The sequence below is a fragment of the Carlito syrichta genome, unplaced genomic scaffold (assembly GCF_000164805.1).
Source record: "Carlito syrichta isolate Samal-C Ts95f unplaced genomic scaffold, Tarsius_syrichta-2.0.1 Scaffold302611, whole genome shotgun sequence".
In the NCBI taxonomy this organism is placed as follows: domain Eukaryota; kingdom Metazoa; phylum Chordata; class Mammalia; order Primates; family Tarsiidae; genus Carlito; species Carlito syrichta.
This window is the reverse complement of record NW_007246707.1, coordinates 278,405-294,308: the sequence shown is the minus strand read 5'-3', so window position 1 is coordinate 294,308 and position 15,904 is coordinate 278,405. Positions and strand designations below refer to the sequence as shown.

The 15,904-nt window shown below is 41.8% G+C and overlaps 1 protein-coding gene across 1 annotated transcript in view; it reads left to right on the top strand.

Annotated features, from left to right (window-relative positions):
• The first annotated feature begins 372 nt into the window (after positions 1 to 372).
• Positions 373 to 15,904, top strand: part of CDH20 (cadherin 20) — a 50,593-nt gene continuing 35,061 nt past the window's right edge. The window contains exons 1-4 of the mRNA XM_008057024.1: positions 373 to 769; positions 9,049 to 9,343; positions 9,823 to 9,942; positions 12,697 to 12,864. Coding sequence (XP_008055215.1) covers positions 524 to 769; positions 9,049 to 9,343; positions 9,823 to 9,942; positions 12,697 to 12,864 — 829 coding nt within the window. The 5' untranslated portion in view covers positions 373 to 523. The remainder of the gene's footprint in view (positions 770 to 9,048; positions 9,344 to 9,822; positions 9,943 to 12,696; positions 12,865 to 15,904) is intronic.

The window sequence follows — 15,904 nt, the reverse complement described above, 5'->3', positions numbered from 1 at the left end:
AATGAATGCTCTTTTTAAGAGTTTAGGAAGCTGTCTGATCATAAATATTTCAAAGAGCACACTATTAATTCAAGCCAATCAATAATACAGCATAACCCTCCAGCTAAGTTACCATTGAAAAGAAATTTATTCACCAGTTTTATTCCCACTGAATCCATACTCAAAGTTTGGGATTAATTATAGCAAGATATATTGTCTTTTTTTTTATCAAAATATTATTTATTACTCAAACATTTCTAAAGAAATAACCTGTTATGACTCTTTAATTCATTGAGTAGAAAACGGAATACTTACTGACATTTCTTGAAAACTTACAGCCCGCCTGCAGGAAAGAATTTGACATCATCACGTTGTGTTTTCCTTAACTTGACAGGAAGTCAACTTCAAGCAGATTGACTTGAATCAGGATCTCATTTGGGAGGCGTAAGTGTCCAATAAACGGTGTGGTTTTTTAATTTGGAAAGTACTCAACTTCCAGTGGCTTATCGTCCTAGTCTTTACTTCCTGAAAACCTGGCAATCCCATGTGGACTTTTGGTAGAATGAGCAATGCAAAGAGCTGGCTGGGACTTGGCATGTCCTTGTACTTCTGGGGACTGATGGACCTTACAACCACCGTTCTCTCGGGCACCCCAACACCACCAGGCGAATTAGAAGCACTCCTGTCAGATAATCCACAGTCACATCAACGGACGAAGAGGAGCTGGGTCTGGAACCAATTTTTTGTCCTGGAAGAATACACTGGGACCGACCCTTTGTATGTTGGCAAGGTAAGAAGCACCAGGTAGAAAGAGAAAGTATTGGGGTGTGGGACATTGAAGTGAAATATGAATATGAACTGAATACAAATGCTCGCCTACCTAGCCCGTGTCTGAGGCCTGAGAAAAATGTGAACTAGTGGCACGTTACTTGACACTTTGTTAAAATATAACTTTTGCTTTGTCAGATGCCAGTCAGGAAAGTTTTCTCTCTTTGTCCATAGCTCTGTTCCGAATGGGAAAAACTAGGAATTGGGATTTGGAGGAAAAGCCTTGGACCCTGCAAAAGTCAGTAAGTCCCAACAGAGGCGGCAACAGCCTTCTGGGAATGGCAGAATTGGGTAGAGAGAAATTGGGAAATGCAAAGAGGGAAGTAGAGGGTTTTTTATTTGTATCTTTTTTTTTCAAAGCATTTCCACAGGTATTGCCTGAGGCCCAAATTTAATGAAAAAAAAAAAAAAAAGATAAAACATTTTTCATTTCAGAAGATTCCAGCATGTGCTTTAGGATAGCTGGAGACAATGAATGAATATACTGCTAAACTTTATACTCGAATTCCCTTGATTTAATCTATCATTATTTCATTTTTTTAATCCTGGCTTTCTCCTGTGCTTACTTTATTTGGGTATTAATCAGAGACCATTTTGTGAAAGCAGCCATGTAAGAGAGAATGGGAGACAAGGAACTAATTAGAAAATAAATAATTCATTCAAATGATAACTTAAACACTTGTTTATCACAGAGGCTGAGGACGTGGGTTTCGGATCCAAACACATGTGGGTTCAAAGCACAACCCTGCCAATTACTTCAAGTGGCTTTGGACAAGTCACCAAACCCCATTAACTTCTGTTTCCTCAAATGTCGCGTGGGAAGAATAAAATAACTGCTGCTTCTCAAGAGTTGTCTACACAAGCTGTTCCGTCAACGCCCACTCACTGCTAAACCCCATAGTCTGGCTTCTGTCCCCACCACTGCACTAAAGCTGTGTTTTTAAGTTAAGCAGTGAGAGGGAGTTTTACAGCTCCCTGGGACCTCCCTATACCCAGTCCAGTGGCTTTATTTTATGACACCACCCAGTCACAACCTTGGTCACTGCTGACCTGTCCCTCCTTCTTGACACTCTCTTCTTTCAGTGTCATGACCATCACAATCCCTGTTTTGTATCCTTTTTTCTCAGGCTCCTTTGAGGGGGTTCTCTCCTTCACCTGACCCCAGTCCCTGGTAGGTTTGTCAACTCTGTCTTGGCCTCTTCTCCACATTCTCTAGGTGGACTTCCACACCACCCCCGTGGGTTTAAACACAATTTCTATGCCAAGAAATGCAAAACATCCATCTCTGGCTTAGACCACTCATCTAAACTTCAGGTTATAAATCCTGCTGCAAATGTGGCATCACCATGTTTTTGATTCACCAGCCTTCCAAGTGTAGCATGTCCAGTAAAGAACTCTTGTTTTGCCTCCCAAACCTAAGCTGCCCCATTCTCCCTCTCTTTGCATTGCCATCACCCGGTTCCTACCACCAGGGACCTGGGGGGTCATTCTTTCCCTTCCCCCACTCCCACATTCTCTCTATCTGCAAAACGTGTTAATCTGGTGCCAAAATAACCCCCAGTCATTTGTTCCGCTTGTCTCCTCTTCCATCATTATTTCTCACCTGTCCAAATACCTACCCTCCCAACCAATCTCCTCATGTCTACCTGTGTTTCCTTCCCATCTATTCTCCACCATGATCTTTTCAAAAATTTAAAACAATTATGTCACTCCTCAGCTTATATATTTTCACTACTGTGTGTTGCACCCTCCAAACACCTCCCCGCACCTTACAAGGCCATTCCTTTCTGACCCAGCCTGCCCCTGGTGTCCAGCCATCCCCCATGATACTCACTCACTCACCACTTCGGGCAGTCCCACCATCTGCTGTGTTGCCTTTATTGTTCCCCATAATGAAATGCCCTTTCCCTGGCTCCTCTTCATCCCCTAGGGCTCATTTTGAGTTTAAGCCTTCCTTGATCACTCTCTAAGGTAGACTTCTGTTAGAGTCTCTCACTGCCATTTTTTTTTCAAGCACAACCTGTAAGACTTGACTTAGTTTTTGTCAACATGTTTGTTGTCTGAAGCCCCTGGCTAGACTCAGATCAACGAGAGTAAGGACATTGCTCCCGTCTTATCCCCAAAGCCTAATATGGCCCCTATCACATAGATGGTGCACAAAAAGATATTTAGTGAATGAATGAATGAATAAATGAATAGCTCATGGTGCAGTAAGGATGAAATAAGCCAATGCACACAAAGCACGTCACACAATATCTGGTTCATCATTACCTTGTAGCAGGAAATAGTAGTGAGAGTTACAGTAGAAGTAATAATAATAGAAGTATATGGAGTTCATTATGGGAATTTAGCAGCTCAGTAATGCATACCTAATGCAGCTGCAAATCCCTTGGCCTCAAAACCTGTGAGTTTTCTTTGAGTTCTTTTCTCATCTCCTTTATCCTTCACGTACAGTCAGTCACCATATCTGTCAATATTTCTGCACCAGGGTCTCTGAGATTCACCTCTCTCTCTCCAGGCTCCATCGTGACCACAATCCTTTGTTCTTCATGATTAGATTCACTCAGCAGGTGCTGCCTGTCTCCCCGTGGAGAGACTCTTCCTATCCTTCCTCCGGGGCTTGACATATTTGTCTCCTTGAAGCACCCTTTCCTCATCTCGCTCCTCTGATTAAGAAAGCATTGTAGTTCTTGAATGCTTATCAGAGCTCCTAGCATATAGTTCAAGGACTTCCTCTTCCCTCATTCAGGCTCTCTCTCACAATTTCTCAAATCAGGTCCTGATCCCAATCAAGCTGGATCTACTTACTGCCTCCAACAAACCACATTCCTGGACCCCAGTCAAGTGCCCATGCCGCCGCCCTGACTAGGACCTCCTCTCTTAAGCCACAATCGAATTCCTCAAGGTCCCAGATAAAAAGCCACTCCCACCAGGAACAAATCTTCAATCTACTCAGAATTCCAACGACTTCTAACTTCCCCATAGTTGAAAAAAAAATGTCTTCCAAATAGACATACATGGCTACTGCTAAAGTAACTTCAATAAAAGAATAGGTTTGTATTCAGTAACTGCTTTGTGTGCATGCACAAATCAGGGTTCTCTTTCCTTCTGCCAAGGGTAGAAACTAGACATCGTTCCCTGATCTTGTCTATACCTCTCCAAAACCAAGTACCTAGCAAGAACTGACCACAAAAACTGACCACAAAAAAAATGCAGACACACAGGGTAGCTAACAGTACTGTGTGTCAGTCACATTCCCATAAAGGTGATCATTTAATCATTATTACCATGCTGTGAGGTAAGTATAATTAATCCAGGGAATGAGACTTAGAAAGTCTATGTTTTATTGTTCAGTTACACCAAAGGTAACAGGGAAAGCCCACATGGAAATATCCATTGCTCTGACATCAAAGCCATGGCTTTCCTCTACAGTGCCCTGTATGTGACCAGTGTCTTTAGGTTTAGCCCTGAGGATACACAAGAGTGAGTGTATTAAGACAGGATCAGAAATCTGACTGAATCTAATTCCTAAACATTTTATCTCTGACGTTGAGGAGTCACTCGTACTTGGCTGTGCAGCACCCACCAGTACTCACAATTAGTGTTCACCCTTTCCTATTTACCCCAACCAAGGATACAGGAGGCTGGTGCACCTCAACTGTCATGAGACCTGATCAACATGCCAACAATCAGAGAAAGTTTTTACCCAGAATTAGATGTGTTATTGCCACATGATGAAGATGGATATATATATTCACCTATGCAGGCGCTTTTCCTTTTTACTTTCTTCTGAAAGGGAATTCATCCATCTTTCATTCTTTTTACCCAGGGGCATTCTGCTTGTCACCTTCAGCTCTGGAAAATGTCTGTTTAGAGAGCCTGCCAGAGTATTTGCTTATTTCAGAAAGGAGTACGGCAACAATTATCAGCTGTAATTGGTATGGCCTTATAAAATCCACACTGGGCTTTCCAGGGACCAGGTAGTGTCGAGTTAAAGCTAGATTATATTGACATATGCAAAGAGGGAGATGCTGAGAGCTTGTGCTTGTGCACGAATCTGTGCGACCAAGTCATATCGAGGTTAACAACTACACAGAAGCTGTCTCACCACAAATTGTAAGCCCTAACTGCCTTCCCAGAACTACCCGAGGCACACTGAAAGACCACAAAAGGAGCGAAAAATCACCCTGGTTTTCAAAATCCTAAATCAATTAGGATTTGCAGAATCTATGTGTACTTCCCATCAGTACTGCTCCTTTGGCTGAAGATCTTGAAGACTAAAGAATTATTAGGCTAAAAGAGATACTTACCTGTCTTATTCTGCCTAGAAGATTTTTTTTTTTTTTTTTTAGGGAAAAAAATATTTTCCCAAGATGTACATAACGACATGTTGCCAACTCTACTCGGAAGCTTCCCACCTTCATCCAAATAGCTGATGCGCAGTCGGTGTTATATATAAATATAAAACACATTTTTATTACACTGCCAATTTGCTGAGTGACTTGGAGAAAAGCCGTTAATGTCTCTTCTTTGCAGTTTTCGATACCAAATGCGTATTCTATGGCTGGTAAAGCAGAATATTGAATGTGCATTGCTGTGTGGGTTATTAAGCTGGTGTCTCTCAGCTCTATACTCACCTTGCCATACTCCGCTTTGTAGTGGGCAAGAGACTCTCCAAGCCACAATTTCTCCTTGTGCAACTGGCCTGCTTCCCTTGACATTCTGCTGACAGAATGTACTAGAAGGAGACCAGGAGGAAGGAGGAGGGAGAAGAAGACGCGTTGCCTTTACCTCCAGTCTCATCACACCCCTTCAGAAATATCAACACCACGGGACACCATCCCTTTCTCAGAGATCTGAGTCCCGGCTCTGCAGGACAGGGGACAGAGACATCTCCTCAAAGCTCCAGTCCCCAGGGCAACAGTCCCTCCTTGGGGGGTCTCAGGTCCTGCCTCCAGAGCTTCCAAAAATTTAGATGCCAAGGTCCCCAACCTCAGCCCTCTGTTGCCCCAGCCAGAGGGGCCCTGGTTGTTTTTCCCAGAGCTGCTCTCTTTCTAATACTTCAGCACTTCCTTTTTGCCTTTCAGTTCTCTGTCTTAAATTCTCTGTTGAAATAATGTGTAGGCTTTGTTTCCTGACTAGGCCCCAAACGGATACAATTATATTCCTCAGAAATCAGTTTTGTGTAAGCAGACCGTGGCCCCCTTTATAGCTGATACTCTCCCTGCTACCCTGTGGGTATCCTCTCCCTCCCGCTCCCTCTCCCCACCACCCTTGCACACTCAGATGCTACTGGAAGATGCTTGCTTACTCTTTTTTTTTCTTTGTTTCTTATTTTAAAGATGTGGGGTACAATTCAGGGTTAGGTATACAAATGGTCACGATGCAGGCATTGCTAGCTCTTTTAAAGCAAAGGTAGCAGCAGAGTTGAGCCCTCCCTCTACACCCTTCTTCTAATACTATTTCACTGGACGTGTACTAGGATCAGGACTCCCACTAGGATGAAGATCACATGGTCCCTGTATTCAAGGAACTCACAGTTTAGACAGTTCTTCAAAGTCTTCTCCCTACCCAGAGAAAAATAAAGATAACACATCCGAGCTTGCGTTCAGACGCCACATGACACCTACCAGCCTGATGGACCTCAGGAACCGGGGTTTTGCCTCTAGCAGCAGAGGTTGGCTGCTGTTATTTATTTGCTTGTTTGTTTGTTTGTTTGTTTAGAGTTGGAGTCTCACTCTGTCACCCAGGCTGGAGTGCAATGGCACACTTATGGCCACCCCAGTGTTGACCTGCTGGGCTCTGGCGATCCTTCTGCCTCAGTCTTCCAAGTAGCCAGAACGACAGATGTGTGCTACCATGCCCGGCTAATTTTTGATTTTTTTGATATAGAGATGAGGTCTTGCCAAGTTGCCTGGGCTCAGACAATCCACTCACCTCAGCCTCTCAACGTGCTGGCATTACAGGCTGAGCCCCTGAACCCGGCCTTATTTATTAAGCACTCTCCTTGAGTAAAGCACTTACCCTTGGCCTGTAGTAATCACAAGTGTGCTTAGTATTTTAAGGTTCACAGGACAAAACATTTTGGATGATAAGTAGAGCACCTCAAAACAGTCCTGGGTATTCTTTTTGTCAGCTTCTTTTTTTTTTTTCCCTAACCTGCCATGCCCTAAACTAATATATTTCACTCTAAATCCTATGTAACATGTCTCGAAATTATAGACCTATACATTATATATAAACACACGTATATACACATATATATTAAAATATTTTAAAATTTAAAACACATTCTGAAATACTTGTTCCTCTTTTCCTCCCAATCCAGTCCTCGGCCTGGAAACACAGTTCCAAATGGAATAGACTGTCATTTCTTTGGACCCAGGTCCGAATGAAATGGCTTTGTATTCTCACACAATGAGAGCTGGGCACCTCTACTTTTTTAACCACATAAGTAGAAGATTTGGGGTATAAAAAAAAAGATAATACTGTATACAGAATGAGAAAATATGAGAATTTTATATTCTAAATAGAATAGTTTAAGTACGAAAAAAATCTACAGCTATTTTTTCAGTCGATTTTATTCTCATATTCCCTTCTCTAGATAAGACACAGCTGAGTTCCTCTAGGCAGCAAAACCACTGCCTGCGTGATTTGGCCCTGAGTCAATCTGAGATCAGCTTAAAGCCAGCCACAACCTCCAAACCCCATCACTGTCTGAGGATGTTGCGAATACATTTTCGGGTGTCCTCTTGGTGTTCATGCTGGTTAATCCTCAGAGTAACACTGTCCGGTCGTGCCTCAGGCAGCCTTCTGCAGTGATTACCATTGGACTGGGCATCAACAAGAAAGCCAGCACGTTGCTTCTGCCTTCTCTGCTGCACTCCTGGAGGCTGGAAGGGAGCAGAGAACAGCAGAGTATGTTCACACACATTCCTCTATGCATATATGTCATCATCATCATCCTCGGCCCCATTTATACTGTTCCTATCATGGGAAAGACGTTGTGTTAGGTGCTTTACATGCATTAATCTCTAAGGATCCCAACAACCCTTCAGAGTAAGTAGTAGTGTTATTCTCACACTTATGACATTTATTAATGCTTAGAAATATAAAACAATTTGTCAAAGGCCCTCAATTTATAACTGGCATAGACAGTGTCCGGGCAAGATATATTGACCTCCCTACCCCAAGCCTATAACAGGTTGTCTGTTTTATAAACCATTCTCACAAGCTTCGTTGCTGAATTATGCCAAGTGCTAATAATCCAGGCAACAACAGAGTGAGTGGTGGCTTACGAAATTTAACTAATCTTGTGTTGCCCCCCTGTAGAAAGAGACTGTTTCCTATAAAATAGCACAAAATTCCAGAGTCCCTGCCACCCACACACATTATATACAAATAGCTATTGTAGATGCAGGAATATGTTTCTGGCCCTGAGGTTAAAAACTGTGCTCTTGGGCTCCTTTCAAGAGTTGTTATAATCTGGGAAGTAGTATAGTTGAATGGGCAGATAAAAGCAAGTCTCTAACTCAACATATAGACTTAAATGACTCAATTACAAACCCCAAAACGGATCCCACCAAAAGGAGAGATACACTGATATAAAGGATAAGAACCAGCAGTCAAATTTCATTTGACATCAGAAACGTAAGGAAGCATGATCCTACTGCATGGAAACACAGAACTGGGATCAGAGTCAGAGACTTGCAAGAGTCCACTGTATTTTCACTGCTACAGTGGCTTTAGCCTACTCATCAACCACTCCATCAGCCAACTTGAATTCTCATAAAAAAAATTTTGTACTACCAAAATTAATTTATAGCACTTTTAAAATTTTAAGATGTTTAGGCTTGTTTGTTTGTTGCCCTGAGTAGAAAGGCAGGGTTTCTCCTTATTAGACTCACTGCTGTTCTCACACTGAGGATCTACACTTTTCAGAGTTCCTGTGTTCTATATTTCTCAGGGAGAGGAATTTTTTTTTTAATAGTAGTATGTCCAGGATGCTGAATATGATGGGAAAAGCCTTACTTATTCATCAACCTACATTTTCTCCTTGATACAATCATGTCCAATGCACTAGTTCTTTGTAGACAGATTTTTTTTTTTACACATTTGAGTGGGGAAAAAAAATCTCTCTGTGTGGAGGTCAGATGTCTGTACCAAATTAAAAATCAGTTTATTTCTGACACCTGTTCATATCCATAATGAGAATTTGGTGCATCTCCCACCCTCCCTCAGCTTCATTCTGATATGGACAGAGGAGATGGATCCATCAAATACATCCTCTCGGGAGAAGGTGCAGGCATTGTGTTTACCATCGATGACACCACTGGAGACATCCATGCCATTCAGAGGCTAGATCGAGAGGAAAGAGCCCAGTATACCTTAAGGGCCCAAGCCCTAGACAGGCGGACGGGCAGGCCTATGGAGCCAGAGTCAGAATTCATCATCAAAATCCAAGACATCAATGACAATGAGCCCAAGTTCCTGGATGGACCTTATGTCGCCACTGTGCCAGAAATGTCCCCAGTGGGTAAGGTGGTGATTTATTCACTGATTTTCACAAACAGCAGTTAATACAGAAGATTCTCCTATACATGTATGTGTGTGTGTGTTTGTGCACACGAAGGCAGAGAGAATGTGTGGAATAGCTCACAAACTATAAAACTGAACCCAAAATGACAACCAAGTCCTTCAGCAGGCAGGAAGTTACTTAGACATTGGAATCAGCCATAGTATACAATGATAATAAGCCTGTTCTGACCCTTTAAAAACAAAAGATTAGATTAGATAGAGAGATAGGTAGATAATGTTTGATTTATGAGAGGTAAATAGTTTGCTCTTATCAAAAGAGTAATAAAGAGCCCAAAGGCTGTGTTGTCCTTACTGGCTTTTCAGAATTTATAATACAAATAACTTATCCTTACTAAATAGGCATGTGAGGATGACTCTCCCAATGAAGCAAACATAGCGTTTGGACTTCAACAGATTTCCACTACTTCTCTTGCCCAGGTACCTCTGTCATCCAGGTGACAGCCACAGATGCAGATGACCCAACCTACGGCAACAGCGCCCGGGTAGTGTACAGCATTCTCCAGGGACAGCCATACTTTTCTGTGGATTCCAAAACAGGTATCTGATGCAACAGTCAAGTCAGAGATGCTTACTTTATTCTCTAATAATTTTTAACTCCTATTATGACAGACTCAACTTTCCTTTCCAAGGACTCGCAAGGGAGTGCATGAACCAGAGGAGACTGTTATAAGCTTTAGGATTAAGAGAGTAAAAACACCAGCACTACTCTGGTGGTTAAGAGCAGTGCTACATGTGGATAGTGTGTAATGTCTGATTGGAGAGGGCAAACGTCTGTCTTCCCCCAAAATAGCTCCTTATTAGCCTTCAAAAAATCCTATGGTTATATTTATTCCCAGGGACTAAGGTCCTTTTTTTTTTTTTTTTTTTTTTTTGAGTTGGAGTTTCACTCTGTCGCCCAAACTGGAATGTAGTGGCCGCTCCCGGCCACCGCAGCCTCGACCTGCTGGGCTCTGGCGATCCTTCCACCTCAGCCTTCCAAGTAGCCGGAATTACAGGCACGTGCTACCATGCCCGGCTAATTTTTTGATTTATTGTAGAAATGAGGTCTCGCTGCCCAGGCAGGTCTCCAACCCGCAGGCTCAGGCAATCCACTCACCTCAGCCTCCCAAAGGCGCGGGATTACAGGCTGAGCCACCGAGCTCGGCTACTAAGGTTTTTATAAATCCAAGAAGACCTGAGAGGTCTCACTAGAGAACTAGAATCATTGATTTTTTGAAACTAGAAAGAGCCTTAAGGGAATCATTCCGTCCATCACCATTCACTTAGCAGATAAACAATCGGGAAACTGAGAGCTAATAAAACTCATCTAGTGTAGACAGGTCCCTTGACATATGGTCTGATGCTCTTTCCATTGAGCCAACCATTCTGCACTCAGCAGGTGACAAGGCCAGAGTGAATGCTTGCTGGGGCAGACACATTTTGAACAGGGAGGAAAGGCACATAGGATGTGGCCCCCAGAAGGCAGGTCCTGACTGGGAAGCTCTAACAGGGAGGCCAGCAGGAAGAGCTGAACCTGCAAGGAGCAATGTGGCAGAAAAGGACAAACTAACTGAAGTCTGGAGTTTTTGTTTGCTTGTTTGTTTCCATTTTACCCGAGAGCTTTGACTACAGAATTTTCGTTTTAATCTATGAAGGATTCCCTTGAACACGTTTGAATTTGGCAGAGTAATTATGTCATTATTAGCTTATACTTGTGCCAGGCTTTCTCCCTTTTAAACTGCTTTCATGAAATTACCATAGTTGAGCCTCCCAATAATCTTGTGAACTAGCAAAATATACAGGAAGTATTATCACTCCCATTTTATACAAGGCAAAACAGAGGACCTGAGAGTATTTAACAAGGAACTTGAGTAAAGAAACTCGCAGCCACAGAGAAGTTAATGGTAAACACTCAAAGTCACCTCTTCATTTGAAAAAGAAAAAGTACATTTCTATTATTAGCAACGTGAAAGATTTTCTTTTCAGAAGTCCTAAGGGGAACCAGACATTCAGAAAATTGTATCATAAAAGTAGTAAGTGAGGGAGTGTAAATTAGGAGGAGGAAAGAAATGAACACAGTTAGGGACTTCTATAAAACAGTAACTTTAACAATTCTACTAATGGGAGGAAGGAGAATGAAGGGGTGCCCACAGGGAGGAAAATTATGGGCAGGAAGAGAGTGATGTGTCCTTTATATGCTAAGAAGAATCTTATATTATTTTGACAGTTCCCAAGGGGCATCTGTAGTGTTAAGGTCAAAAATACATGAAAAGATAGTTATTGCTGTGCCCACAGGGGCATTTAAAAGAAGAAAATGCTGCATCTATCGTTTAGGATGTCATTACTATAATGCCGTCTATACATTATGGGAGTAAACCAGGGACAGATGATTGTTCCCAATTCCTTCCCTTTTCATGCAAAAGGTCTATTTGGCCAAGGGTCACATTGTAAACCAGCAGTAAATAAACCTCTAGTCTTTGCCTAGGGTGCATAGCAGTCAACTTTTCTAAGTTGAAGGGTCAAAAGGGAGATAAAACATTACCACCCATCCTCGGAAGGATCACACCACCACATTTCAGTGGGTTTTAGTTTCGACCCTTCTTCTTAAGTGAAACCGTATCATCTCACTGTGATGTTATTTACTGTCTGGGGAAGTTCATCTCTTATGCACGGTAAAAATAAACAGCTCACAGAGAATCTTTCATGTCCTAGCTCACGGAATTCAGTGAAGTACCGAGGTAAACAGAAGAGCATAACAAAACAGACTGAATATATAACAAAAGGAAAATCCAATCAGAATTCCAACCCTGCTCACAGGTAGTGCGAGGCAAGAAAAAGGGGGTGAGTTACACACAGGAAAGTCATTCATACCACAAGGGTTGTAGGGGCTGAAAAGCTGAAGGTGACTTATCTAAATGCACAGATTTGTAGACATACAAGGCTTTGTTTTCTAACCCAAAGCCCCAGTTTTCTTGGGTGAGGCAGAGCAGCCTGAAATCGCGTTGGACTGCAATTTCTCAAGTCCGGAAGAAAGCCACTGCTGCCACCTCCCGTTCACTTTTAGTCATGTTGCCGAAGGAAACCAGTCCTCGGAGCTCTTCCTGCTGGAAGAGTTTTTATTCACTCCTGGTTTCAGCACTGCACTCTTTTGAAACTGGGATTTTTAACCTTAAGTTTAATGAAACGCAGGTGACTTGCAACTTGCCTTTAAGCATGAACCGTGCACCAGGGAGAAACCTAGGAAGCACTTTTTTAAAAACTGGACCTATGGTTTTGTTTTTAAAAAAACAAAGTCGTTTCTGTTTCCTGCAGGTGTAATTAGGACAGCACTCATGAACATGGACAGAGAAGCCAAAGAATACTACGAAGTGATTATCCAAGCCAAGGACATGGGAGGGCAGCTTGGAGGATTAGCTGGGACCACGACGGTCAACATCACTCTCTCGGATGTCAATGATAACCCACCCCGCTTTCCCCAGAGTGAGTACCTAACCCGGGAAAGTATAGATCTCAGGCCAGAGAGCTACCAGTCACAGAAGTACAGAGAAAGGCACCTGAGTTTTCTCATCAAATTCGATTATTCATGGATTCCTTTCCTTATATTCATCATGCAATTCTCACATAACCATTTTCTTTCTGAGTCCCAGCTTTCCACAGTACTAAACCATCGTTTCTCAAACTTTTTTCCATTATCTCCTCCCTACAAAATCTTTTCGGACTTTTCTTGTCTGATTGCCATGTCCACTCCCCACAAAAAACTAAATACTAAGGAATAAGGTTTGTTGAATACAGTTGAACTTCAGTGGGCCACAACTGTTATGGCAGCTAAGTTTTTTCACCATGGCCCCCAAAGTCAAATTTTGCTCCCTAGGGGGCAAGATTGACCTGCTGAGAACTCATGCACTGAAACTAGGCAAAGCTTAGTTGACCATATGACCATCCTAAACCATCAATCCATAAGTAGGCACCAAGCATTTGCTTTGTAAGGGCACTGGGCATGAGAGACCCAGATGCTTAAAACCTAGTTGCTGCCCTTATGAAACTTAAAATCCAGTTGGGAAGGGCACATTTTATACACAGGAAAAGTTAACCAGTAGTTAGCACTTGGTGTGCCATTTGGATAGCGCAAAATGATGCATTCACAATAAACTCAGATGAATGGAATCTTTGCAGAATGGTGAGACTTCAACAGGAGGCTGAAGAATATAACAGATTTAGAAAGGAAAACATTCCAGAAGGAGGATGCCGTTCATTCATTCAAAAAATATTTGTTCCAGGCATATTCTAGGTATGAGACACAGAACAGTGTACGGAAGGAAAATAAAATTATGTTATTTAGTGATCAAAGTCCTCTAAAATTGAGACTGGCTCTTTCAAATGTGTTGTGTCTCTAAAAGAAGTCATAGAAAAGTTTCTGAGAAAGAGAGGGTTTTAAAGGAAGGCTAATTTGGTAGCCAGGTACAAAATGGGTTCCAGCGGGCAGAGACTACAAGCAGAGGTCTATTAAGAGGCAATGAGAAGTCAGGCCCGGTGGCTCAGCCTGTAATCCCGCGCCTTTGGGAGCCTGAGGTGAGTGGATTGCCTGAGCCCCGGGTTCGAGACCCACCTGGGCAGCGAGACTTCATCTCTACAATAAATAAATTAAAAAAAATCAGCCGGGCGTGGTAACGCATACCTGTAATTCCTGCTGCTTGGAAGGCTGACGCGGAAGGATCACCGGAGCCCAGCAGGTCGAGGCTGTGGTGGCTGGGAGTGGCCACTGCACTCCAGTCTGGGCGACAGAATGAGACTCCAACTCAAAAAAAAAAAAAAAAAAAAGAGGCAATGAGAGTGGTCCAGATTTGAAATGATAAAGACTCAAGAAAACAGCAGGAGGAGTGAAGTGCACAAATAAGAAACATGCACTTCTGCCTCTTAATTTCTTGGCTAAGGGAAGAGAGGCAGAGGGTGGAGTCAAAGATGACAACAATATTTTAAGTCTGGGTGACAGGGAGAAGGATTGTACTACTAATAGAAATCCAGAATGCATAATGGAACTATGGCAGCAAAGGAGGGAGACAAATTTAGATTTGAATATGAAGTGACAGCAGGACAATCAGGTTGAATGTCCTTAAGGAAGGTGGAAATATAGAGCTATGACTGTGGAACGGAGCCCAGGAATGGAGACATGAGTTTGAGAAGCAGATGCCTAAAGGGAGTCACTGGAGAAATGAGAGAAGGAAAAAGAGTTGCTGTTGTGTAATTTTTTTAATTAAAAAGAGTCAAGCCAGATTAGGCCGACTATTAGCTGAATAGCTGCATTTTGAATCAGCCAGACCAAGTGAACCTTCCATTGTATCTATGTAAATACAGAAAGAGAGCTCAAATATTGACATGCAACTGGTATACACAAAGTCCCCATGAACACGCATAATAGAAGAAGGCAGGATACTAAATACGCATTTCACAAAGGGTGTGAGTAGGTTAATAAGTTGACTTGTCCTACAGTACAGAACACTATGGCATCATGGAAGTTACAAGGGTACTTGCATAATGTACATTTGTATACCTAACCCTGAATTGCACTCTACGTCTTTAAAATAAATTTTTTTTTCAAAATAAAATAAATAAAAATAATTTTAAAAAGGAAATGCCACATGCATGGACTTTTTGGTGCTTTGGTGATCCTATGAGTTCCATCTTAATTACTTCATGAAGGGCTCACATTGTGCACCCTCAAGACTGCAAATTCTTGACCATCCTTGAACTTTGGCTTCTTAAATTTGACATTAAACAAGCATTTCTGATGAAGGCAAAAAGGGGCAGAAGAACCAGGTTATTACATTACTCATAAGTAGATGGATTCGGACATATTATAGGGAGTGGTGTTACCCCAGACATGGCAATTTCACAACAGTAGAACAAAATACAAGGATAACTGGGGTTTGCTGCTCCCAAAACCAACATCGTACCGCTATTCTAAATGAAACATTTTGAGTTGTTGCTTTTCAAAATATTTTTATAATGGAGATTCTAGGATAGAGTGGAAGTATGAATTATGTTTCATGGAAGTCAAAATGGAAACGTAAAATTTAACTCTCTGTGCCTCTAAACATTTTTCACACATTATCTGTTTCCTCTAAAATGGTCATGATTTGGGGACTTTTTAAAATTTTGTTTTATCTCATTATTAAATATTTCATCATCTACTTGCTCAACCTAAATTTAGATGATCTCACTATTCTTTAAACCTATCTTGGATATACTCCTATGTCTAAATAATCTTCTGATTCCTCTTTGTAGAAATTCCATTTTGCTTCTTCTTCACAAAATATTGCCATAACTAATTATGAGATGTTGACAAAATGACACACCTACTATTTTGCACTGAACAAGCTCAGTCACCTTTAACTGAACCAAATATAATAAGATATCAAAATCTCAAGCTATTTATTTCTAATATGATGCATCACGTGTAGAAATTGTACGTATATGTTTAAACACATATCGTATCTTTCCTGGGATGGGAAAAATTGTAGGC